This window comes from Lichenostomus cassidix, chromosome 2 (genome assembly GCF_008360975.1).
Source record: "Lichenostomus cassidix isolate B80296 chromosome 2, HeHo_3.0, whole genome shotgun sequence".
In the NCBI taxonomy this organism is placed as follows: domain Eukaryota; kingdom Metazoa; phylum Chordata; class Aves; order Passeriformes; family Meliphagidae; genus Lichenostomus; species Lichenostomus cassidix.
The window spans coordinates 9712487-9740128 of NC_139482.1; the positions used below are offsets into that span (position 1 = coordinate 9712487).

Consider the following 27642-nt stretch of genomic DNA (forward strand, 5'->3'; position numbering starts at 1 on the left):
GGCAGTAAGTGAAGAGCCTTGTCTGCCTGCACTAAGCAAGGGCTGCCCAAGGACAGGAATACTCCAGGCAAAAACACCAGGATCATTTTGGTACGACAGCACCATCTGATCACAACACTGGCTCCACTGCCAGCAGGCTGTTTGGCAGCATGTGGAGATTCCTGGAAGGACCTCTTGGCACTTAAATGTTCCACTGAATTGGAGCTTTATCCCATATTGTGCTGAGGCAGATTAGCTGTAAAGGTTGAGGTTTTATTCTTGTTCCAAAAGATTCAGCAGGTCAATAAACGCTGACAATGGCAAGTGCAATTTGCAATTGCATTCTGGCAGATTCCTGACCCATCACTGCCCTAACTCCTGTGTCCTTCTCAGGTGACATGAGCTGCTTTGCCACTTACCTGGAGGAGGCAGGTGGGTGCTGCTGAATCCTTAAGCATATGCATTTGGTTTCTGCATTTCTAGAGACATTTGGCATTTGGTGATGAGGGACAGCTATGGGAACTGGGATTTGGTAGAGCAAAAGTCTTCATGATCACCTGGACCAGAGTTTGTAGGAAAGAGACTACAGGCTGTAGAAGATGATGTTTGGGCATATATCTCACTTAGGCTTCAAAGAACTTGGGCCAAAATTAAATTTTTAGTTCTGGAGACCCTCCATGTACAGAAAAAAGGGACTTTAGGAGGACAAGTAAAGGATCTCACACCACCTGCAGAGCCCAGAGATGACGGCACACAGTGCTCTAAGAGTCTGACTGCACATGGTAAGCAGATAACCTACCAGTACCAGAGAGAGCAAAAGGCCATTGCTCAGCCTTGAGCAGCATTCTGGTTCCTTATCCCCACCTCTCCTGCCCCACTTACTCCCCCATGTATGGGCAAGTCTCCAGAGCTGGTAAGTCTGTCAGCTCATCTCAGAACTCACGTATCAAGGTGACTCAACTGCCCTTGAACCTTCCAGACTCGAGGCAGGTTTAACAGTATGATTGTAATGTGGAAAAAAATCAAATTTCCTCTCCCACAAACTGCCACTGGCTACAGACTCTCCAGGAAACTGGCACACAGCAGTGTGTGGGCAGACTACACACCTTCACATTCCTCCTGTGCCAGTTAGGCACTTTCAAAATACATGACAGATGTTTATATTCATATCCCTCACTTCCCATGTCAGAGTTATCCTGTTCTGATGTGGCATTTAGGCTTCTTTATGCAGTCTTGCCTTTAATTTGCTGCACATGGGCTGAAAATTGGGTGAAATGTTCATGCCTGCCAGCTACCTTCAAGTTAGCATAAAAAACCCAACAATAATTAGTGATTCCTAACACAATAAACTTTTCTAAAATGCAGTTCTCCTGTTAGTGTTGCAATTTCCTGCTTACTGCACAGTTCCACCTGTCTGGTTACTAAGAAACCTTGCAGTCTTTTGCAGCAGAAGCCACCTGGCAGCACCACTGTGGATTTTGGCTTCATGCTACGGAACAGAGGCAGCAGGAGCAGGATAGGAGAAAGCACCTTCCCTGGGAAGCCTTCCCTGGACCATTTCATAGCAATTGTGTTATTTACTGCATGGCCACTGTGGACCAGAAAATGCAGCCCCTCTGGTCCAGTCTGAGTCTCACTGACTTACACTACTACAGTCTCAGTTTCTGAGAATATATATAAAATTTATTTAAAATTATTCATGTACTTAATTTTAATTCGAGCAAGGACAATTCTGTCTTCCAGCAGTAAAAGTAGAATTGCAAATTGCATTGGCTTAGCTGGGTTAAAGTAGAGGGAAAATTCTTATTCTATTGCATTACTCAGCAACTATCAATTAAGTGACTCCTCACTAATGAACTGCAGAATGCTCTATTCTGCCCCACAGTGAGCAGCATTAAGACAGGGACATCTTAATTTCAGGAAGCATTTCTGAACAATGTGATTTAGAATACTTTTTTTTTTTTTACATTTAAGAACTTTTTTTTCCTTTTAAAGAATGAATTTTTAAAAGAAATGCAATGCAAGTCAGAATACTAGGATCACTTTCTCAGAATGCATAAATGAGATTATGAAAGAGAAAAACACAAAGATAATGTATTCTTTTATTAAATCATGAGAAAGAACCCGTTAACATTAGGAAGTCAGGGGGTTGTGAACTCACATGGGGCTGACGTCTGCTGCCACACCCAGGACTTGCTGTTCAATGACAAAGGTTCCAAGGAAACCCTGCTGGAGCATGCAGCCAGTTTAGATGGAACAGTTCTTTTTAATGTATTGCTCTGCTTTGCAAGGTTTCTTTTCTTTATTATTTTATAACCTTTAGGCCATAAAATAATAAATTTAAAAAAAATAAAAACTTTGCAAAACTATGCAATATATTCCAAACTTACCAAAGGCTGGCTCCATGCTCCAGCAGCTTTCCTAAGCAGCTTTGAGCTCACAGAATGGGGCATTCTGGGGCACCGCAGTGGAGCAGGCCAGCACAACGTCTAAGCACCTACAACGGGGATAAAAGGTTAGTTTTTCTTTCAATTCCTTAGTCAATGCCTCCTTTGGTCTAGTTAATAAAGGAATTTAAATGTACTTTTAAGTGCACCCAGCACAGGAGGTGGCTCTTGCTTCCTGCTGGGCTCCTAAAACAAAGAGTTCCTGTTTAACTCTCAAAAGCCCCTAACTTATAAAAAATTGAAGATCTAACTTCATTTCCATATGCCATTAGAAATATTAATTTAGTTAATGGAAGTGGTGACAGACAGTCGTAAGTTTAGAGTAGAATTGTCTGAGTTAGAAATCTGGGTTGAAATGTTGGGCAGGATCCAGTTATGCTAAACCTCAGAGGGTAAAAAGCAAAGTCACAAAATTTTAAGTTATGAGGAATAAGAGTCTTATAAACTCCAGGACATATTTTTTCTATCACATTCAATAATACTCATTTCTAAAATAGTAATGAAATGGAAATTAGGTTTGTAAGTGGAATTAATGAGGCTGTATCTGATGCCAGCTTTATCCAAATGACAATTGGAATTCCAGCAGCCTGAAGTTTTTCTGATTTAATAGGAACAGGGGATCAGTGGCAAAGAAGAGATTGATGTGATGGTTCATAAGACTAGAGTGTTGCTGGTCTGATCTCAGCTCCTTCAACTCCCTTGTTTCCTTTCTCTTCTTTGAAAATGGTATATAAAATTTTCTATTCCTTCTATAAGCTGCAAATGAGCACAGACTCTGATTGCTTTATCCCAGAGGTTTGCTGCCTTAATTCACTTGCCAGTCATAAACAATCTTCTCCTTCTGAAAGGCTGAATACTATCAGTATTGAGAAGGACCTAAGGGCAGCAAATGTGTGTTTGTTGGAAAAATGGTTCTGGAAGAAAAAAAAATTTTGTATTCAGGAGAGTCTTGGGCACCACAAATTACTTGGGTTTTGGACAGGTCAACATTTATCTGTGTTTTATAGCTCTGTCATGATGTTACACAGAAATTATTCTTGGATGCTCTGTGTTCCAGAATTATCCTATACAATGATACATTCCTTAGCTGAACCCTCCCATGGTGCTGCACAGCCCTTCCCTGGCCCGGAACACTTAATTCTATATTAGAAATAGTCAACTGACTTTAACAAATCAACACTTAAAAAATTAAACTTCAAACAGAGTGATTTAATTAAAATCTCAGAATTCCTGAAGTTGTTTTTTTTCCCCAGCCTCAATAGTTTTACTTTTATCTTGGGTAAATAAAATGCTGAAAACCCAGAAGTTTTTCAAAACAAAAGGCAACTCTAATCCCTATGTAAAATCTGAAATAGTATTAGGAAAGTATATATTAAATCAAGAGAAACTGATCAAGAGTGAATAAGATAATACTGTTAATCTTTAGCCTGTTTAATATGTAACAATAAATATTTTAAAAGGGCAATAAACCATGCCAATAGGCTACTTTTAAATAAACAATAATTGCTGAAAAGAAATTGTTGTGGTTGTTATCAAATAATACTTCCTTCAGGTATTTAGTAAATTGCTACAAAGTTTATCCAAAGTATTTTTAATGCTGTGGATTATCTTCATTTTAGTAACTAAAAATAGCAGTACTGCTAGCACCAAAGAACTTTCTGTGGAGAGAGCAAAGATGTCAGACTGTCAGACTGCTGTGACTCTGAGCTGCCTCCATCAAAATGGGCTCCATTAACACTCCCCAAGTTCTTTCCCTTTGCATCAAACCAGCTAACTTAAAAAAAAAATCAATAAACGTGCTTTCCATGCTGAACTGTAATTTCCCTGGAGTATAGAGATTGACAGAATTGTTATATTTCCAGATTTATTAACCAAAAAAAGCTGATTCGCATTTCACTAGAAATGTTTTGTTTTCTGATAATTTCGCTACTGCCATAAAGGTAGCTGCAAGAAAACACATTTCCGTGTCTGCAAAAATCACATCCTGAAAGTCCCACAAATGACGAAGTCCCCTGACATCTACACCTGCTTTCAGATTAGAGAATGAAAAAGAGGACATGAGGAAATCACCTCCTTAAGGTAATATTGGTAAAGCGCTGCTTTCATCAAATAAAACAAGCCAGACTCTGCAGAGACAGTGGTAAAGCAGCAGGAGGTCAAAGAGCGGCAGTGCTGCTGCTCTGTACTTCTAAGGCTAAACACCTACGGCCATATCCTGCTCAGACAAACCACATCTTCCACACAGCATTTTCCATATAGCTCCCAGCAATTCCAGCTGCCTGTGGCAGTCCCAGAGGCACTGTGTGCTCTCCCCATGCTTTCATCATGCACACCATCCATTCTGTGGTGGTACAGCACCATGAAAACCACGTTTCAGAAAAGGCTGAGTAGAAGCCTCACCTGCAGAGGCACCAGAGGACAAACCCAAGTCCACAGTAGGGGTCCAAGCAGATCGCGACTTCCCGGGAGGGATAAAGCTCACACTGCAGCTTAATAGAACGACAAAAGGCACTAGTGGCTGCATGAGACATCTGAAAGACAACAGCAAAGCAATTAAAATGATCAACTATGCCATTGGAAGGCTCAGTCCCAAGTGCTTGCATCAATTATGGGATAAAAACAGCAAATAAATATTGACTTTGTGCTCAGTGTAAGCACGCAGGTAATTTATATCTTAGAAAACATAATTTCCCTTCAAGAGGGCATCCAAATAATTGTGAAAGGGGAGAGGAGGCAGAATGAATGGTAAGTTTGAAGTGATTTAGGAAGAAAGCTGTGAGTGGTTTAAAGATGTGGTCCAAGCTCTATGCAAAGCTAACGATAACATGCTGCACTTTCTGGGAGAATAAAGGAATGAATGACTGAATAAAATGCTTTGTTGATCATCAGTAACATATTTTAAAGTACGTATTTCTTAATAAAATAAATGAAAAATGCCAATGAACTTTTTTAATTGAAAGGGATTTTGCCAGCAAAACAGGACTAAGGACCTAATCATTCACCGATAAAAATCCCCAATAAACATAGTAAAGTTTGTGAAAAATATCTTCATGTTATCCAGCTCCTAGCAGAGAAACAGGCTCTTAAAATCTTGGTAAGAAATCTCTCAAAGATAAAATCAGCAGGAAGTAGAAATAAAGAAACTGATCCAAAGGAAATTCTTTTGACTTTTTTCCTAGTGTTAGGATGCTTTCCTCACTCACCCATCCTGACTTACAAGTTCTAATGACAATGGAAACAGGAGAGTGTCTTTTAAACTTTGTCCCCTCTATTAGTAACAAGAAAGACACCAGTGTTAGAAATACAGTCTGGATAGGATTTATGTTACCAAACCTTTGATCTCTGCCACATAGGGACCTGGTTGTCTTATGTATTGCTTGCTGAGAGTCAATGGAGGAAAAAGGGGACTTGGAAGGTAAAATTTATTTGATCTTAAAGTAAACAGACGAATAAAGCTACAGAAGTGACTTTTTCTCCATTCCAACGACAGCCATAACTGAGGCTGGATGTGTTCCAAGGAATGCAAAAGGACCAGTTCAGAATGGGTGTCTGTACTGTGATCATCAGCAGTCTGCAGATTAATTCTACTCCAGCTGAATCAAGACCACTTTTCCACACAGAAGTAAACTGAACTTTATTGATACAGAACTTCTGCTATTCTGTGAATTTTTACACCATACTGCATGCAAGATATTGAAAACATTGAGAGTAAACTCAAGTGGAATCTACTACTTTCAAAGTGAATACAAAACATTTATCTACTTTTCAGGAGCCACAGAAGTTACTTATCCATTTCTTCTAATTTCGTACCACTGCATTATGAAGATAAGCCTTGTGGCCTCTTTTGATCCTTTTATAATTAATTAATCACTAGTGATGATGTAGTTGATGGTAACTGTTTACATAAACCTGCTGAGTCAGTGACCTGCAGGCTTTGTGACCCAGATATTAGAAGCTAATCAAGAATTCCTTGATAGATTTATCTGTGTTTCCCTCTAGCCATACTAAGAAATGCTCATCGACTTGTCCTGCCTTTGACTATCTTTGAAGTTTCCCAAATACTCACTTTGCATAGTTAGTAGTCATTCTGCAAGTCTGATAAAGTGCAATTCAGACCAGATTTAATACAGATGACTGCATCTGAAACAATCATTGGAGGCTTCCTCTAGAAGAAATGAAGACTTATGTGACAGTCACTCCTTTAAAAAATAGATGTTTTAGATAAGTCAGATAAATTACACCCTAAAAGTTCCCACTTCTCTCTGTTGGCTACTGAAGAACCCAATGACTATTCCATGTCTGTAGGCATTGTAACTATCCAAAGTCAAATGGAATGAATGTTGCAGGGATGTCCAATACGTGACCATCAGCCAGGTCAACCATTTAACCATCAGTCAACCTCAAGCTGGTCACTTCACCAGCTCTGTGCTTTCAATTCTTCATCTGAAAACTGGGAGAATGATGTTTTCTTTGTTTATAAAGTATGCTGATATTTTCTGCAAATAGATGGATGATACCAAAGAGTATGAGGAATTCAACACAGGCTCTGAGTATGATCCATCAGCAGATTGCTAAAATAAGCATAATCCTCAGATATACAACAAATAGGAGTAAGGAAGTAACAGGTAAGAGTAACAGAGTGATTTTACCGTATCTTGGTGAAACCAATAGTGGGATGATACACAAATTAGCAGACAAGAAAAAGAGATTTGATGAATTGTGGCTAGAGGGTTGGAGAAAATGCCACAATAGATTTCAAAAGCTCAAGATGTCTGAGCTAATCAAACAAATCCATCAATGAATTTTTGTTGCTCACTCTAGTACTGTACTAGGTGAATATACCAGAGAAATTTTCAGGTCCCTTGAAGGGAAAGGGATGAAGGAAAGAATGTTGAAAACCAAAGGCCATTAGCTGAGTTGCAATGAGGGAGCAATGAATGGGCACTGGAACAAGCAGGAAAAGGATGACAGTTTCATTTCCTCAATAAAACAGAAATAACAGATGCCTAAGTTGAAAAATGCTTACAGACAGACTAGTGGTTTATGCACAGGAGTACTGGAATGAAATTTTTAGTCTGAGGAGGAGGAGAGGTGCTAAACTCACCATACACAGTCCCATAGCAAGTGGAGAAGAACTAATTTAATATCAGTGGAATCAAACAATGGCTGCAAGGGAGGAAGCACTTCAATTTCTAGTACCAAAAATCATGAGGAGTCACAAATTAAGAGACACCACCCTTCAGCCAGGCAGGACAGCAAGAAGGGCAGCTTTAACAAGAACTCCCTACCTTTACCCCTGCCAGCATGCCAGTGGTGGAGACACTGAAGTCAAGGTAAGCAAGCGTTTCAGGGTTAGAAGGTTTGTAGATCTGTGCAGGTCGCTTCTTTGGCAAATCGTCTGGTGGGGACAGAGACAGAAAATGTGTGTATGTCACTGGCAAACACAGGGATAAAAGAGACAGAGGTCCCCAAGCCCAGCACTCACCTGTATCTAGGACTGGGGGCCATGTCCTGATATCCACTGCTGCCGCTGCCTCTCGCGACCGTAACAATTTACATATTAATTGCGTCGTCATTAAGCAGGCAGAGCGGCTCACCTAGAAATTCAATAAATAAATAAAAACGTGATGGGATGCCAGTTAACTCTCCCATGAAAATGGGAAAGACTGTAACTTATTTTCTGCCAGAACAGGACGCAGGTATATCAACTTTATGTTTTCTGATCAGTGGGTGGTAAGATGCTCCAAAAATGCAGTTCATGAAGCAGACACAGTCATGTGAGTTTTGCAAATTACACGAAAATTGCACTTTGAGAAGAGCATTGTAATGAAATAAAAGGCACCTTAATAATGAGAACATGACCTTTCCAACACATTGTATCAGCTCTCACCCCAAAGTGCCAGTAGAGAAGAGTGTGTCCAAAACATTTCCTATGTGATGATAATGTATCTTGGTTGATAAACAATATTTTCAGATAAACCAAAACCTAGTCTGACATTTTATATGAATAATTTTACTATCTTAAGTCAATTTTATAGTAGTCATGTATTTCCAGTTCCTGTGCTAGTGATAAACGATTGGGAACTCTTCTGATATTGGCAAAAGTAGCTCTAGAACAGAAATTGTGCAAGTGGCACCAAGAAATGAAATGGTGAGCTAACTGCAAATACCATCTGCACCGAATTTTAGATGATCCGTGCTGAAGATATTTTCCTTTTGAATTTGCTATTTTTAAATGTTAATAGGTAGCAACTACAAGAATATTTCTTACTGATAATAAAAATTAATATAGTTAAGGAATTATTAATACAAACATGAATATGAACATTGAAATCACTGAAGAGAAAAAAAATAGAGGAAGAACTGAAAAGGCAACCATCTTCTTTTCCCCAAACTTTGAAAATCTGTGCAAATGCTGCTAAGAGTACTTGCTTTCTTTAAGGAATTTGAAACATTTCATTGCACACTAAATTTCCAGTGTTTAACCTAACTAAATCAGTAATCATATGTACACTAAATGTGACCACTGAGTAGAAGAGATCAGCTTCTGTCGACAATAATCTCATGGGAGTCAACTTAATAGAACACCAGAAATTTGGAAATTTGGAGCAAGCATCACTGAACCAAACTGCACTTACTTCCTCTAATCCCATTACTTCCCCGTATAGACAGTTTAAATATTTCAAGATAAAAATTAATAAAAACAAAGCCACTGCAGCACCCCCCCCCATCCAATAATTTTCACTGTCATGGCAAGGCAAATTAATTCTTATATCACTAATTTTAATCTATGAAAATCTTGTTTTGGGACACTAAGCCATAAAACAAAAGGAATTTCAAGAGTTGATGGCTACCAGCCCTGTCAGGAATTACATAATCTAGAAAATCAGAAGGTTCATTAAAATACAGAATATCTGTGCCTGGAGAATTGCACATCAGAGGTAAACACACAGGGATGGTGGGAAGGAGAAAGAACACAGCTTAGCTACAGGTTAGCAACTGCTCAAGATGGGGCTCAGTTCAGGAATATTTTACAACTACCAGCTCATCACAAAAACATAATTATGTAGGCCAAATTTTACTCAGAAATCATTCTTACCAACTTCAAAAGGTGTTGTGTAGTCATAAAACATTTTAGAGCAGGCACTGACCCCATCACATCAGGAAATTTGTGTGACTGCATTGGCAATGAAAGAACAGCCGCAATATTTTAATTTCTACAAGACTATTAATCTCAAAATTGAAGGAAATTCTTGTGTAAAACAGAGCTGGGAGGGTAATAAGTCAAACTGTCATTAATATATCTAATAAATGTCAACACTTTATTTAGTCTATTGAAGGGACAATGATTACAAGCCAGCTTAGATCTGTCAGTTTTTTATCATGAAATCAAACATGTACTTTAGCTATTAAACATCAAAGGAAAAAGAAATAAACACATTTTACTTCACTTCTATATGTTAAGAACTGATCTTTAAGAACATGAAGTGCGAAAATATTAAATAATGAGAATTCTGAAAATAACAGGACAATTCTTATACCTCTTCTGATACTTCGTGGCATCTGATGCCATAAGGAATGCCCAAAATTACAGCGATCTCTACTACTTGTTAATTGAAAATATCAAAATTAATTAGCATTTGTTTAAAGTTTTTTCTTTAGAATTCCAATCAATAAATTAGAAACTGCCAGATGTAAAAGGTTGTCTAATTTCAACCATTTTATTTCCCTCAGTAACAAGCACATTGCAGTTATATACGTGCAACAAAGGCTAAAAATTGTTAGATATAGCCAAAATACTGAAAGAAAGCACTGAATGAAAAAGTCTGAGTAACACTTTCCTGGGGGAAACAAAATACCAACCAACATCTTCCCAACAGAACTCTGAAATTGTTTTAAATGCAGAACAATTGGATGTTCAGAGGTGAGGCTAAACTTCCCACCGAGGTTTATTTAGTAGTCAGCCTGTGAGGAATCCTACCACTCTTGGCATATAGCTAAATATAAACAAGCACTTTAAACATATATCCTGAAAGGATTCAGGTAACTGGGGCAAAATGTGACAGCTCAAGTCAGCAGGCTGATTTTACAACACACCGAAGTCCCGAGTCCTGGGGAGGAACACAACCCTTCAACCCAACCACCACTCACTCAGTCACTGCTCCTAAAGACCCCACAAACCCATCCTATCCCATCTGCCCGTGCAGCCTGAGGCATGTGCTCACCTCCACAATCATCTTCACCGTGGGCAGCGTGGTGGCAATGTTCTGGGGGTGTGGAGGTCTCACTGTTATTGGCACACAGCCGGCATACAGGCAGCCGTAAAACGCCGCAATCAGGTCTATCCCTGCGTGGAGAACAAAGCACAGAGCCTCCCCTGAAAATCACACCGTTTCATCACAGACACTCACATCAGCAGAAATATTACTTGGAACTGAACCCAGAAGGTTAAATGAGTGACTAAGCCCTTTAGCAGACTTCTTTTTCAGCCCCTTGTCAGAATTCGTTCAGCTTTGCCGATTCCTCTCAGTCGTACTGTTCTGAGCATGAAAAACCCACAGGTGACACAGAACTGCAGCAGATATCAGCATTCAGGAGAACTCCACTTTGATGTTCAGGAAGTAACCTCTTAAAAAGACTGATTTCTACAGATTGATTATCTTCCTAAATTTACATTTATAGGGTGTATAAGAAGAGAGATGTCCCAGCAAAAGGCCGAGGTAGGATGATGCTTGGTTCCATCAGCTGCAGAAAGAACATCTGGAGGTTCCATAAAGTACTATCATTCTCTTGCCAATTTTAACCTCACATAGGCAGCTTTGACTTATCTACCTGAAATTTTATGGTACAAAAGGGAGTAATGATTTTGAAATCCTGCTTCTAACATAAAATCAGGTGCTGTCCTATTTAAATAATGATTGCAGGTAATGGACAATGGACAGCACCCTTCAGGCTACCTAAGGAGGCTGAACAGACAATAGTAAAAAGATCCTTTGAGTATTGCTGTCTGACACCTCCCTGGTGCTGTACATGGGCTCTGATAAGATGACAGTGGGGGCTGGTTTATTCTTACAGTGGAAAAGGATCTGCAGTACTGGTAGATTATTGTTCCTTCAAAAAAATGTGTCATACATGGGAAGTGAAATATAGAAAACAAACACTCAGATTTAAAATACTAGACTTCTTTTGTGGAAAATGTTTTCCGATATTAACCACTGCGAAACTGCTCCTGTAAACTATAAAGATATAACCAGTGTCTTGCAGTCCTCACAAACCAAATATCACATTACAGACCTTAAATCAGACTCTTTATTTCACCAGCACACAAGAAATCTTAAAGACAAAGGAGTAGCACTTGATCAGAAATAATTTCAAGCAAATGTCAAATATGTTACCAGTTAACACCAGCTTAAAAGCCCTGATGCCAAAAGATGAAAATCCAAGCCACAGAGAGACGTCTAGATTAAGGATCTATAGAGAAAATTGTAATTATAATTTTGTACTTCTTAATAATTTGCTACTTATTAATCAAATTTCTACTCTAAAAAAAACCCATGTATTACTTCCTTGTTATTGTTGCTTTACCCTCATGAAACAGAGCACTTCCAAGAGGGAATTGAACAGGTGAACCTAAGAATACTTAGCAGATGGAACTGCATGCTCATAAAATCGTCTAAAAAAAATAGCAGTAATTAAATTTGACTGCTCGTAAGAGACAGGTATTAAAAACACAGGTTATTCTTAATCTGAACCCAAAGAAAAAATATCTATCTGTATGCTGAAAGAGAGATTATTTTAAATATGTTTGACTAAATTCAAAGGAATGTGCACAAGGCAAATACTTTGTGTTTTGAGAATTAACATGTTTTACATGGTAACAGCCCTGATGCAGCACTGTTCTAAAGGATCTTGATGAACTTCAAGGAGTACCAAGGTGCTGCTACAGTAGTTCTTTACCTGGTGGGTAAACCAAAGCCACGTGGTCTCCATCCTGCAAATGTCCCCTCTCCATCAGCATGACAGCTATCTTCTCAGCTCGTTTATGCAGCTGGACACATGTGAGCGAGTTGGCTATTGTTCCCTGCACAGGAAGAAAGATAAATGTCACAGAAGATAATGTGACGTGCTGAAGCTGTTTTCCTCTTCACCTTAGAAGTTACAGGATGAGGAGCAGCCACAATATGTCATGCAATCAGCTTAAAATATGGAAACAGTCAGCCTTAGGCCAAACTGGAATTGGAAGAACAAAAGATGCTCATAAGGCAGAAGAATGTTCACTGTTCCTTTCTCTGTACCTTCTGCCCTCACCATGTTCCTGCCCCAGCCAAGGCAGTACAGCAGTGTGCTAATACCCTGCCCGTGTAACCTGTGCTTCCCTTGCTGCCCAGGCAGCATTCCTGCCTCAGCCAGGGAAGAGCCTTTATGGTCTCTGCAGCAAACTGGAGCATCTGTGGAGAGCAATTCTGAAAATTGCATTTTCTTGTCTGCTCTCTGGAGTGGAGCCAAATGGCCCAGCAGAAATACTTTAAAGACAAGAGACAAAAGACACAGGAGAAAACAATACTTTGTGACGGAGAAAAGAATTAGTCTGGAACAAAAGATAAGCACTTATATTGCATATGAATGAAAGAGAGAAGAAAGGCATTTGTTAAATATGAATAACTCTGGTCAGCATGACATTTTTGAAGCACTTCAAATAGTGCAAACCCAAAATTGTCAAACACTCACAGTGTTTTAAATTGAATGAGTGTTACAGTCCTTGCACTTCTAAATATATGCACACACACAAATACACATTTAGAAAAATATATACATCTGTATCACAAAATTCACTGCCACTGCAGGCAGACATGTCAAAAGTCTAAAAATGAATGTACAGGACAGACTGTTTGCATTTAGAGCTGGTCAGGTCTGAGCTGAGAGAAAGAGACAGGGCAGTAGGGAAGGGCTGCATCTTGGCTTATGCACTTGTTCTGTGCAAAAAGGGGAAATCAGCCTCCAGTACTGCTATGACACACCTGGCACCTACCACAAGCACTAAATTCACTTAAAAGGAAGTGATTCTGAGAAAACTGGGGGGAAAAAGGGTAAGGTGTCTATATGTATATGTAAATATATACACATACACTAAAGTAGAACATACACACTGGAATAGAACAGTGCATCAAAAATGCAATGTAATGCAATAAAATATATGACTGACACCACTATCCTTAATACAAGAGGAGGTCTACTGTTTTAAAGAAATGTTCTTTTCACTCTATTTTTCAAAGGCAAGGAATAATAAGCATTTGTTCTGATGATGGTTTCATATCCACCAGCACCCCACACACCACTGCAGTACTTTCTGACCAGGCTTCAGAGAGGAAGGAGCAGATTGACAAAGGGAAGCACTGTGAGCACTGCCATGCTACCAGGATCACCTGGCTTTCACAGACTTCAGTACAAACTGCCAACAAAGAGCACCAACCAAATGAAAATAAAACGGACAAAGTCAGGGCTCAGCATTGCTCTTCATCATCCTCAGAATCCACACTTAGAGAATTGAATTTCAAGCAATTTCAATCAGTCTTTTGATCAATGTGGAGGTCATTTCACTAAGAAAGCTTCCTCTAAAGACATATGCAACTCTATGGATGCTGGACCAGAGATGACTTCCTTCTGTCCAGTATGTATACCAAAGTGACCTGAGGTCTGGCTGTCCAGCCACTGCTGAGCTGTCAGCACAATGTACTTAAAGTCTCCATTTTTCTTTCAAGAAATTACCTGCTTACATATTTATGAGAAGAAAGACCCTTTATATCCCCACACACATCAGAAGCATGGGTTCCAACAACACAGAAAGGGAATTGCTGCAAATCATGTGAATTTGTGCAAAGCTTGTTTATATTGAAGACTTCTGGCACTTGCTGCCTGTGAACTGGTGGAAAGTCATTGTTTATATGAAGTGTGGGAAGGAGAATCCTGTTGTTGGACAAGAATCACTTGCAAGCACCAGAAACTACTCCCTTTGGGCCTTTAATGAGCTATCCTGAAATGTAAAGGTGTTGCAATCCTTCATGACACACACAAAAAACAATGTACTGCACGAATTTTGAAATATTTCAAATTCTCAAAGCTTGGGTTACAGGAAAACACTAATCTCAGTGGACTTTTATTAGTCATCCACTGCAGGATGCCTGAATGTTTTAGAACAACATGTACAGACAATGTCCAAGGATGACAAAATAGGAAAAGTTACAAATCAGAACTAAAATTCAAGATGGGCAATAAAACTTGCTTAGGGCAAACCCCACCAAACCTCTCATCCCTTTCTATAAAATATTAATTCCCTCCTAAAAGCATTACTTCTCTCAAACAAAATTCATAAGATACTATTCACTGAGAGTAACAGAGAAACTGTATTTCAAAATCCAACTATTTTTCACTTCTATGGAATGAGAATTTGTGTTGTTAATCCTTGTTTTGCACATTGTGTCTTTATTTCCCACTGTTTGAACCCTTCTGCCAGCATGGGAAGTTTGGCTTTATTTAAAGCTCAAAAGCAACAGCCTGTGTGGAAGAGATGGGACAGAACATATCAACTCTTTCCCACAACATCTTTGCTCCTAACTCACAGGATCCAACAATGCAATACTTTAATGGTGTAATATTGAACTTATAAACAACATTGCTTCTCAAGATTTCTACTTTGCCACAAAAAAACACATTACAACTTCACTATTTATCTGTCAGGTTTCACATATTCACATAATATTAACTATTAATCTATTAATCTGATTTTTTCAAAAGTTATTTAATGACTTACTGGTAGCCTCAAACTGAACTTGGTGCCAGCACTGTAAAATGGAGAAGCACATTCTGTAAATACTGTAAGTGGTGATTTCACAGAGGTTCACAAATTACTGGAGGTTTAAGAACCCGTTCAGGTTGCATACAGACCACCTGGGCTGAGCCAACATGAGCTACTGCTCCAGGGGAATTGCACTATTCCAGGCCTCCCCTCTCCTGGAGACCCTCCCACACAGATCTGTGTTTCCCAGATCTGACAGATATGTGTGGATGCACTGTGATGGAATGGTTTGAAATCAGGCTTTAATTTTCTCTCTGGTCTTGAGAATTACTGGTTTGTCATCTGTAATCTGTAATCATCCAGGAAGTAAAGAAGTCACACTGCAGAAAATAAGGAAGTTTTACTCTTAGCAAAGCCAAGTTCTATACTTTGTCACATTCATTAACTCAGTTTTACTAAGCAGTGAAATGCTGTGCCAGGCTGGCATCTCATGTAGGTTATGCAGAGAGAGTTATTAGAGCTTCTCTGCAGACCTGATTGTATTCTGGACATACATTTTTATTCTCTTAACCTCCTTTCCTCATTCTCACACCTCCCCCAGACGGTCCAATCTCAAAAACAACAGCCACTGCTTTATTCAGGGAAAATGCTTTGGTTTTGCCAAGCCTATGCTTTTCAAATTGGAAATCAGGATGGAGAACAGTATTTAACACTGTTATTCAGCATAGGAACAGATTTGAAAGAGATTCAACAGCACTGAAACAGCTTTGCAGTGTCAGCTCATATATAACATGTATGTGGTGGAAAAAGAAATGAGAAATGTTTAAGGCACACTGTCTGATACAAAAGCAATCTATATCTTGACAACTGGCAATGATTATTCTCTCTATTTTCCTTTCTGCCTCAGTGAACATTAAATGTAAGAACTGAGTATTAGTGGGAAAAGAAGAGAAAGGTCACATCCAGCCACAGCACGAGCAGGTGCTGCCAAAATCCCAGGGTGATTTCCCAAGGCTGTGGGAGCCACGGCTGAGCCTCTTACCCTGCAGTTGAGCAGAGTGTAGAGCACATGGTCAGGGGTGGTCTGAGCTCTCCACTGCAGCACCTCCGACAGGAACAGGAACTGCAACACAGCACAGTGACAGTCACCACTCTGAACAGCTTCCTGGCTTTAAAACCCAGCTCACAGCACCCAGAAACAATGAGCAGCAATTCATTCTCTTGTCATCACACATTATAGCAAGGTGCTTTTCAGTGGCAGCAGCAGCCTCTCTGGATGTGAACCCACTGCTGAGATTATGATATGTTACTGCATATACTTCCAAAGCAATAAAATAGTTCTTACTGATCTCTCTGAATTTAAGCACTATTTAATTCTTTATCTTCCTCTCTTTTTCTTACGATAAATATATAAGTACTTATTCAGCTTAGAAGTTACTTATTTAATTACTCACGTAAAGCCCCAAAATTTCAACTTAATTTCCCAGGATTAAAATAACAACAAATAGGGTCAGGACCTTACATGTAAACAAAATTCTCTGGATTCCACTTGAACTAGTAAAAATTATATAATAGAGGGTGATTTCTGGTAGAAGCCCCATTAACACTTTCCACCACATTTGTTCTGTTGTCCCATCTAAACCTATTTTAAAAAATCCATAAAAATGAAATGCAGTGAACTCTCCTCATGTCTTTTTCATATTTATCTGTAAAGGAGGTTCTGAAACATTAAATAAATGCATTAATTAAAGGGAGCCATCAACAAATTTTGCATTAATAATAATCATCATCATCATCATCATCCATCATATCTCTGTACTGCTAAGTGTCCTGATGTTAACTGTATGATGGTAATTTCATATATATATATATACACACACACACATATATATATATATATACATATATATATATATGTGTGTGTGTATATATATAATGTATATGTGTGTATATATATATGTATATATATATATATAAAGTTAACTATATGATGTTAAATAGAGACCATAACAGAAAAGTTTAGCTTACCTTTCTAGCCTGGTCATTATCTTCTATTTGCCCCAAATCTCTACCACTGGCCTGTGCAATTCTTTTTCCAGAGACCAAGTTCCCCACCATCACAGAGGCAGGGCCAATTTCTAGAATAAAGCAGACATATGCCAAGGGCAATAAAAATCCTTTGTTTGTGGATGAAAAATCATACTTTTTCTTTTGCAATTCATGATGTTTTCCTCACTGCACTTCACAAAACCAAACCTTGAGCACATCTCTGTTGATACAAACTTTGGCTGTGGACCAGAAGGGGTTGGAAGATGCACAGGACTGGATTAATCCTCTCAAAACATATCTAACAGAAGAGCCCATTTAGCATGGGCTCTCCACAGCCAGAGACACATCTTGTCTTGATATGATGAATCTTTGGAAAATTTAGCTCTTACTGCAGGCATATCCATTCAAGTGCCTCAGTCCAGAAGAACAACATTCCTATTTCCTTCTTCAGTTCCCTAGGCTAAGGTGCATCTGTATTAGGAATTCTGTAAAGCTACAGACATGAAGTGACAAGGAATAGGAAGGTAGATGGTGCATATGATAAAATATATGCAAGCCCTCTAGAATAAGATCCAGAGTGAAGAGAAACAAGTTCAGAAGAAAAGAAGATGTCACAGGTGACTTCTCCATTAGGTGCATTTCACTCGTGTTTTGTTGCTGCCATAAGGGGAAAATACCTATCTCACAAATATCATTAAAGTTCATGTTAGCATTTGTTTTCTGCTTCTCCAGCATGGATTACTGATCAACTGCAATTGATACCAGACTTTGCTTCTGGTCTATGATGTCCAAGCTTTGCCTCAGCAATCACTTTATATTTTTATTTTAAAATTATCAAAGCAATACCCTCTGGGTATGTCACAACAACACAAAATGGGAGAATGTGATACTATCAGTTTGGTTTCTATGCTCCTGGCATTGCTTTTACTATAGTGATACAGAATGTATACATGACATAACTGTAACTATCTCCATTGATTCTAATTCACTTTGCAGTGCAGCAACAAGGAAATACTGAGGTGAGCACTGCAGTAAAAGGCCTCATTGCTTTCATTTGAGTAGTGTAAGTCACTGTTAACCACATTCCCAGTAACCAAAGACTGAGATTATGGCTTTGATTGCTGAAACATTTGTCCAAAGGTTTTTGAAAAAGATGATGGTTTAGGCAAACTTGCACTGAATTCATGATGGACAGACTCAATATTTGAGATCCAGAGAGCAAACCCACTCCAAATTCCAAGCTGTTTTTCAAAGTGGAAAATAACCAACACTTTGTCTAATGTAGCTGAATTTAAGTCTTAAGCCTGAGGCTACACATCCAGAACTCCTTGAAATTAACCTGTGTACAAAAATCTGCAATTGGATTCATAGGCCAAAATTTGTTAAAATTTGCTTGTTCATTGGGCATGAGTAATCAGTGACTGGACCACAGCAGGCTACAAGGGCTTTCTTGGTCTTTTGAGACAGTGTCTTGCTGTTCTATTTCATCCAATATTCTTCATGAAGTGGCAGAATTTCTGAAGAATTATCTTAAAACTGGTTAGGCTTTTCCCTCTAATATACCTGCTGTAAGAGTAATACAGAATCTCCCCACTCAGTGGGGGATTAAACACCTCATTCTTTGGTTTAATTTATTCATGACCACTTTTTAAGTATTTGCTCTTCCAACACTGTCATTTAGTGTCAACAGTCCTCTTCCTCTCTGTTTCTAGTTTACAAACTCAGCCTTCAAATAAGCCAATATTTTATCTCTCTCTGTTTTGGTCTCAGTCTATCCTCTTTAAATATAACTGAAGAGGAATTTACGAAGCACTCCAGGTGTGGTCTCAGCAGTGCCTTGAAGAGTGATAAAAATGTCATCTTTATTGAATTAGCATTTTCCCTTGCACTCTCTGTGAAGGTGCTTCCAGCTTCTGGCAACACCAGTGATGTCCTTGACACACAGAGAATATTTAAGGGGAAAGCTGATCAGGCTGATTCTCACCTGCATCAGCAATTCCCCGATTTTGCTCCATCACAGTACCACAGACACGTGGCACTAAATCAGAGTCCCTTTGCCCTCACTCCTCTTACCTGGTTGCTTTTGCCTAGGTTTAGGCAGGTTTGTGACACAGGTGTGAGGACACATCAGCACATTACAGGGATGCAGAGATCCTTCCAGGAAGAGCTGCTTGGTTTCTGACAGGTGTATCCCTCCCAGTGGTGTCTTGGGAAGTGTGTTTGCTGGGACAAGTGCTAGGCAGTAGACTCCCACTTGATGAATACTGTCAATTGCCTAAAAAAACCACACAGGAAGTAGATTTTAATGAAAGGCTAATTTTTCATCATTCTAATAAGCATGTGTTGTTCTGAATTACTGCATCTAACATCCCTAATAATTAACTGGCAATGGAAAGACACTTCAGCTATGTCAGTGATAAGGAGGTTCTTTTCACTGGGAACAGGTGGATGGAAATGTATTACTCTCATTCCAACAGATAAAGAAGAAACCAAAAACCTGGTGATAAATACACACAAATGCTACCTTGTTATCCCTCCTAAGCACACATCAGTAGCAGATATCCTGAGATTTATTACAAAGATGGGCTGGCACACCATATGAAATTAATTTTAAGCTGCACACTTCTCAGAGGTAAAGTTAAAAGGATTCCTAATAACTTAATATCCAGTCCATCTTTCTGAGCAAGGAAAAATTTCAAATAACCCCTATACCCACTGATGTATGTAGCCTGTGAAATTTTTTTGTAAGGTAATAACTGTTTCATTCCCTGATCACAGTGTAAAAGATTTTCAGGCAGGAATAGCAAAATATAAGAGAAAACTATGAAACTATCCACTTGGAAAAAAAGTCTGTTGCATGAAAACGTGAAAAATAAGCATCTTTGAATCTTATACCAACCATGTTCATTGCCTGACAAGTTAATTAAACTGCATGACTTTCAAAAAACCTGTAACTTACAGTATCTATGTAATTTATTGAATTAAACATGAATATCCATGCACCAAGACTTTAATTCCATACAAATTTGAAGGAGTTCTTTTCCTTATAATGGTAACAAAAATTGCAGCAAGTTTGTTAGAAAACCAACTTCAGACAGTCACGCAAACTGAGAAACAATTTACAAATAGCATCTCTAATGACTAATTAAATGTTAAAAAATATAATTTACTTATCTTGCTTTTTAATTTTAAACTGTGAGAAAAGTGAATTGATATGTGTGCTGCCTTGAAGATACAATCTATACCCTGAGAATCAAATAATCCCTTACAGTTATGTATGCACTAAAGTGTTGGCCAATAAATTACTGATTACTTCTACAGACTAAGCAATGCTTTGCTTTTGGCTTCTGTTTACTCCATTTCTTATTGATTCAATTGCAAAATTTCATTAGAAAGAATAATAAAATGGTGACTCATTTACAAACATTGGAGTTTTAGCAGAAGTAGCTCTCACAGCAGAATTGGAAGACCTTGCTGCTGGTCTACAGACACCATTTGAAATATCAGCAGCAAGAGTGAAATATTTATGGCAGTCAACCCACAACGTCTTGTGTTTCTAGCAAAAATCATCATAACCTACTACTCATAATGTTATCTGTAGGTTCTGAAAAGCAGTGTTAAATCATGGCATCCTCACCTGACACTAGCTTGAAGGAAAACCATCACAGGGCAAGTAACCACTTAAACACAAAACTCTGTGGCTCCTAGAGGTGGTGAATGGAAAGCAATACCCAGCTGGGGTGGGATGAGGGGTGTGTGTAATGATTCTCCAGTAACTTCTGAATGGTTTCTGAAAGCTACATCTGCTGCACAATGCCACATTATGTGTCATTCAGATCTGCCACCTTTCACACCTTTGAGTTTGGCACATTTCTGAGGCAGGGAATGACTTTGTCACAAGGATGAGACCTGGTGAACTGAGCCTTAAAATTTTGAGGGAGAAGAGTACCGGTCAATTTGAATACAGCTGGCATTTAGGCCTTTTGATGAGATGGCTTGGTTTTTGAAATGACTCTGTCCAGCCAGAAACAAACAGTATCTGAAATCTCTGTCCCTCTCTTTCATTGTGAAAATGGACAAGATATACCCAAACTTGAGGAGAGTCCAGACTGCCATGTTTGAGCTGAGAAAACATCTCATTCTGACACAATTCTCTGGGTAAACACTCTCCAGTGCTGCAGTAGATCTCCTGGCTTTACCTAGTCCTGTCAGGTCCTGACACTGGTAAAACTAACATCCAGTCTGCCAGTACAGAACCACAGCCATGTCTGAAGGGTTAGATCAGCCTGCAGCAGCCTGGAAATCAGTATCTAGGATCTATCTGAATTAACTGTTGTGTGATCTGCGATCTTCACCCTTCTGCTCTCAAGAAACTCCACCTCCAGCCTGACCACTCCCTCCCAACCATCCCTGCTAAAGCTCACAGATGCAGTCCAGCATAATCCCATAGGTATAGCAGCTCTACCATCCTTCAGCTCCCTGCCAAGGACAGGACAGGTCAGGAGAGTCAGAATATGTGCAAACCACTGGAAAAAATGTTCTGCAAATCGAGACAGCTCAACTGCAGGGAAGGGACAGCAAGGCACAGCAGGAACAGGCAGTCCAGGGCAGGGCTGCCACAGGGCAGCACACACAGAGTGTCAGACAACTCTCACAAACAGCATCAGAATCAAGTAGCAATTTGATAGAGTTTGTTATCATGGACTTCACTCAGAGTCATGACACAGGCTGTGATATTGTTATGTTGTGCATCATTAGCAGATGAGCTGGTTACCACTTCCTGACATCTGTCATTAGAACTGTGATTGGGAAGAGGCACAGAACATCCCACATGTTCCTGGCTTCTGTCCTTCATCTCTGCTCTCAGCTGTGGTGGAAACAGAAACTTCTTGTTCACGTAGTGGTGCATGCCAGAGTTGCAGGCTTCACACGTGGGTGATGAAAGCAGCCACACATGTGTGTACTTTGATACATGGCCTGCTATTCTCAGACACTGCTGGGACTTGATCAGACTCGGAATAACAGGGCTGACTCTTGGCAGGAGTATTGGGACACAGGAGTCCTGCAGTTCTCAGTGCAGAATTCCACTGGCTATGATTGTGTAAGACATTGCTGTAAAAGTCACAAAGATGCTCAGCTGACAAAACAGGACAAGTGTTAAGTCCAAAGTTTCAACCCTTTCAGGAGCTTGCTACTTGACAAAAATTGTTGAAGCATGGGCAATCCAAAGCCTTTTCTTCTACAGTAGCTGCTCTATGTGCCAATAACTGTTTCAAAGGCTTTCTGTGTGATGGCAAGCTAGAGGTTGTAGCTTTCCTTGGTATTAATTCAGATGTACTATGAACATGAGATGCCTTTTACTGTATGAAATGTAGCTGTCTTTTAAATCAAGAGAGCAGATAAAGATAAGCCTGTCTTCAGATGGATGAAAGCTTATTGGTTCAGTTTCTTGAAGGATACAGTAGATAGATTCCCTTTCTTATGCAGTACAATGCAATAATGAATAAAAACATCTCTGAATTGTGTGGGATCTTCTTCTTTCACACTTGGGTAAAGCAAAAAATATGTTTGCAATATATTTACTGAGAAGAGTCCTTGCTGAAGGACAGAAAGGAAGGTAGGAAAAGGAAGTAGAAGTAGCAGGAGACCAGCTGTAGACAGAGTTGAGACCACTTCACAAGGTGGCAACAGACTTAATCTGACTACATCTCCATTAAATCTGTTGCTTTTGAGTGTAAATTGGCTTAACCACAGAGATGGAGGAGATGGAAGATGACTCTGTCTAAAGTATCTAATTTTTTACGTGGGGACATAAGAGTTGAAAAAAAAACCCAGTATGGTATTGATATTGCTGCAATTTGAACTTCCAAATGCTTTGAGAAGATCTGAATTCTTTAGTATCCAGTAGCTTTCAATCTTCTGGTCAAACTGCTGAACACCACTACCAAAGTGGGATAATCACAGTGCCCTGCATGATTCACCAGATGGCTGGAATGGGATTCCTTGCAAAAGGTGTCCCTCCGAGAAAATAACATCACTGTAGATACCTAGATGTGAGCATATCAGTCACTTCCCTTCATTTCACTGGAGGGAAATTGGCATTTTTAGGTGATGTTTCATTCAGTTTATTTTAGCTGTCAGAGTAGTACACTAGAAACACATAATTCTTTCCCACACATTTAAAAAAAAATTGGATGAGGCCAACTCTGTATCTGTGCTTATAACTGTTTAGTAAGAGACTGGTAGGTTTTGACAGTAAGAGTATATAATGCATTCATTCATTACCCCTTTGAAGAAATGAAATGACTATATCCTTATAAACCATATGCTACCCTCTCCTTGCTATTATTTACTTCAATTCATTCCTGTTTTCTTATAGCATTTTGATTAGGAAAAGGATCACTCTCTGGGTATGTGCAGCCAAGATAGGAACTGTCATTCAGAAGAATCTCATTTTGTGCTCATTAAGAGCAAGTGCAACTGAAAGAGGATTTACAATTACTCAAAGACAAATGTCAGTTACCTTAGGAGTCTGAAAGATCAACTAAAAGAGTATAAAGCAAGCAAAAATAGCTTCCAAATGTACATACAGAGCATTACCTGGAGAACTCTACTCATCCACTGAAAACTGTCTTCTTCTGTGGAATCTGGCCTTTGCTCAGCAACAATCACTATCCTTTCATCGTGCAGCACGCTCACAGAAAACACTGCTATTCTATAGAAGGAAAGAAGAGTATTTAGTGCCAGGACACAGGGAAAAACCTGCCTTCTACAACTATGACTTCTTAATTTATTGCTTAGTCTCCTGCTGTGTCAATTACTATTATGTTTATGGGGAAAGAGCTACAAGACCAGTTTTGGATACATTCTGAAGCAGAAACAGCAGGCTTTGTTCTACAGTCATGTATATACAAGCAAAATGTCAGAGCAGGATTGAGAAGTGAACATTCTTGGAATAAGAAAAGCACTACATTTGGGTCACACCAAGGTTGTTGTTAAGCTGTTATGTAACAGCCAGCATAAGCACCTTCTTTGGCCTCATCTTAGAGGAAAGTAATTGCAGCATCATTTTGTGAGAGGTCTGACGTGATGGAGTGTGAGCACATGGTACTGCATGAGGCTCTTCAGGAGTTTTGGATGTCTCCTGCTCAGTTTCAGCACATAAGGAAGGTCACACAAGGAACCATTTTCATGTCCAAAAACATCAGTGTTAGGCATATTGGAAATGTTCAGTTCACACAGAAAGGGCCCTGGTGAGCCAACCCCCTGAGAATTAACCAGCTGTTCAACTGGAAATTTCAGTGATCGCTGTTTCAAGACCTTGGTATCCAAAGTCTGCCTCAACACTGCCTTGGCCTTCCCTCAGCTGTCTCCTGGTTCAGGCACTATGAACAGAACTGGAGGAAAACCACACTGCAGATCAGGCACTGCTTTCTGAACATATCTGGATCACTTACACTTCGGCTAAGCAAAATAAAGATTTCTACATAATATAAGAAAAGAAAGGATCAAACCTCCCCCTGTAGACGAATTTCATGGGTTCCACGGCCAGTGCTGTTGCCACAATGTCATCAGCATTATGCCTTCTTCCACTGACAACCATCAAACCATCCATTTTGCCAATAACAAAGACAAGTCCACCTGGTCCTATAAAGCCTAGAAGTCCAGTCCTTATAAAAGGATATTCAGTGATAGGGCCACCAGAACTTGTCATAGGAAACACCTGCAAAACAGAAACACAGCTGTTCAGGTCTGTACACAGAGATCAGGCTGCAAAGTATTTCAGGCATTTTCTCTCAGATGGCTATTCTGAAACAAAGTGAATAGGTCACTGGTGATGCTCTTTATCCTTCACTGACCATAAAGGGAGTGTCAGGAAACTCCTACATCTGTGTGTACCTGAGTTCCAGCAAATTCAATCCCAGTCTGTTTACCATACAGATTTTCTGTAACTGTGACTCTGTTAATCATTTATGACCTTAAAAAATACACAGATCAACATCAACAGTATTAAATAAAAACCCATACTGAGCAAACTGCCAACCTGAGGTGCTGTGTACAGGTTAACTGAGAGCTTAACTCATAAACATTTCAGTAGAGGTTTTTTTCTGTACCTCATGCCCATTTCCAGCACAGTGTAAGAAAGAGGCAGGCTAGAAGTGAAGCTATTTTAAGGTACAACACATTAATGGCTCTTGCAGCTGACCACGTTTTTATTTAAGATCAATTAACTTCTCAGAATACTACTGATAATGTCTTCTGTAGCATGCTTGAAAGTGAAAATACAGCCCTGTCCAGCACCTCTCTAAATGTCTGAACATCAGACAGACATGACTTCCACAGATAGATTCCTACAGCTTTCTCTATCCTAATTAGCACAGTGTTATCCTTTTGGCATGTGAGCCACACTTTCCTGCAGTCATTTCTTTAAACTTAAATAGTCTAAAGGCAAAAAGACAATGGCAAGTGGAAGACCATGGCTATATAGTGTTCTTGAAGGCTCATCTAAAAAGAAAGGTCAGATTCTGCTGCCAGATGCCCATGGGTGACTCTTATTGAACAGATTTAATGCTCGTACATCCTCAGCCATAATTCATTACAGGAACAAAAAACTCCTTGAATCTCTAATACCAGCAACATGAATTCCACAGTAAAACAGAATAGAGATCCATTTGGAGAGGGCTCTTAAGAACATGCTTAACTTTCAAATTGAGTGGTCCTGCTCACTCAATGGCAGCTTATTAGCTTAGCATTAGGAATAAGTCTAAATCAATCTAAATATGCTATTAAACTGCTGACAATTAAGAATTGTGAATGATATCATTCACAACTAAGGCAAGTACTGCAAAATGAAAGCACCTTTCTACCCTGAAGTATGTAAAATCCAGGATTATCATTCACACTGGATATTGCCAATTGTACTTGCAGCACAAAACTCAGCTATCAACACATTTCTGATCACAACAGCATGGGAGGATTCCTGACTTCAACAGTAGATGTAGAGTCATATCCACTTGTCTCCATTAATTACATAATATGCAGTGTTTACAACATTCAGCTCTGCATTTTGCAGGAGATATTAATCACATTAGTCTATTAAAAGTGGTAATAATGGAGAATTTGTTAAGGGAAATCTAAATGTATTTGTGTTAATTTTTGCCTTAAATATTAAACGAGAAAAGGATTGTAGCTTAAAAATCAATTTTTTTTCACTTTTTCTCCAATTTGTTCATCCTTTCACACTGTCTTCAGCAGAAGTTAATGACAAGTGAGCAGGTACCACAGAGCTATCAATACAGCTGTGTGCACTGGAGTCAGAAAATAGATTCCACAAAGCCAAAAGGTTTTTGCGTAAGGCAGTTCAAACAAAAGCAGGTGGGGACTAATCAGGAAAAGGTTTCTTTGCTCTTCAGATACCTCTCTTGAAGACTACATCTGTCAGGATTCTGTATAATTGCAAGCCTTTAATGCAGGAAGTGCCATGGAAATGTTGAAAACTGCTTTCTAAAGATACCCAGCAGCTTTCTTACTGTTTGCAATAACCAAATTCTGCACATAGACTTGTACAATATTACCTTTTGAACTTGTCTTTCTTACTTCTTTGCTTCTGATTTTTTCAGCTCCTGGTATCTTATTTGAAAATTGAAGTAAAAGCTCTTCAGAGCCAAAACTAAACTCACATAAAGATCTACTATTGCACTTAATGAAATGGGCTTCAGTGCAGATTATCTGGCTAGAATACAGGTCCCAAGCCACAAGCATTGATTAACACTGCTACTCTTATATTGTTACTATCAATACTTTATGTCAAATATTACCCTGAAACAGAAAAAGTTAGAAAGGGTTTTATATAGCAATTTTTGGTCAACTTACCTCAAAAGTATTTTTGGTCATGCCCGAGAGTCCATAATATGATGTACCCGTTGCAATAGCACATACACAAAGTTCTCCTATTTCATCAGTTTTACAGAGCTGAGGAATTCCATCTGGCTTCACTGAACACATTATAGCTAGAGGGAGAAGAAAGAAAAAAATATTATAAAATGAACCACAGAATAACATAAATGCTGTGGTGAAGACATCATGGTGGAGGTTGACATAAATTAATTATATGTAGACTAATGCCTAACAATCAGTTTCTTGAACATTATGGTGTTCAACACTATAAAGTGGTTTTATATTATAAATAGTATTTATAGAAAGAATGCAAAGATCTTTATGTAAACTCAGTCTTTACATTGATAACAATACCTATTTGCCTTGCTCTCTGAAACGGCAGCTCATCTGTAATATTGCTGTGAAATGTGATTGTGTTCCCAGCTTTGCATACTGAAAACCAGATTTGCCTCAGTCAGTGCAAAAGTAAATAACCTA

General features: G+C 39.1%; 1 protein-coding gene across 10 annotated transcripts in view; it reads right to left on the reverse strand.

The window, feature by feature from the left end:
• DIP2C (DIP2 acetate--CoA ligase C (putative)) overlaps nucleotides 1-27642 on the reverse strand; it is a 306943-nt gene that overhangs the window by 40329 nt on the left and 238972 nt on the right. For all 10 annotated transcript variants that reach the window (XM_085050313.1, XM_085050312.1, XM_085050309.1 and 7 more), the window contains 11 exons: nucleotides 27142-27278; nucleotides 24783-24991; nucleotides 23869-23983; nucleotides 19342-19543; nucleotides 17248-17357; nucleotides 16262-16342; nucleotides 12384-12507; nucleotides 10652-10773; nucleotides 7912-8023; nucleotides 7715-7824; nucleotides 4827-4957 (listed from right to left, as the gene is read on the reverse strand). In XM_085050313.1, coding sequence (XP_084906439.1) covers nucleotides 4827-4957; nucleotides 7715-7824; nucleotides 7912-8023; nucleotides 10652-10773; nucleotides 12384-12507; nucleotides 16262-16342; nucleotides 17248-17357; nucleotides 19342-19543; nucleotides 23869-23983; nucleotides 24783-24991; nucleotides 27142-27278 — 1453 coding nt within the window. The remainder of the gene's footprint in view (nucleotides 1-4826; nucleotides 4958-7714; nucleotides 7825-7911; nucleotides 8024-10651; nucleotides 10774-12383; nucleotides 12508-16261; nucleotides 16343-17247; nucleotides 17358-19341; nucleotides 19544-23868; nucleotides 23984-24782; nucleotides 24992-27141; nucleotides 27279-27642) is intronic.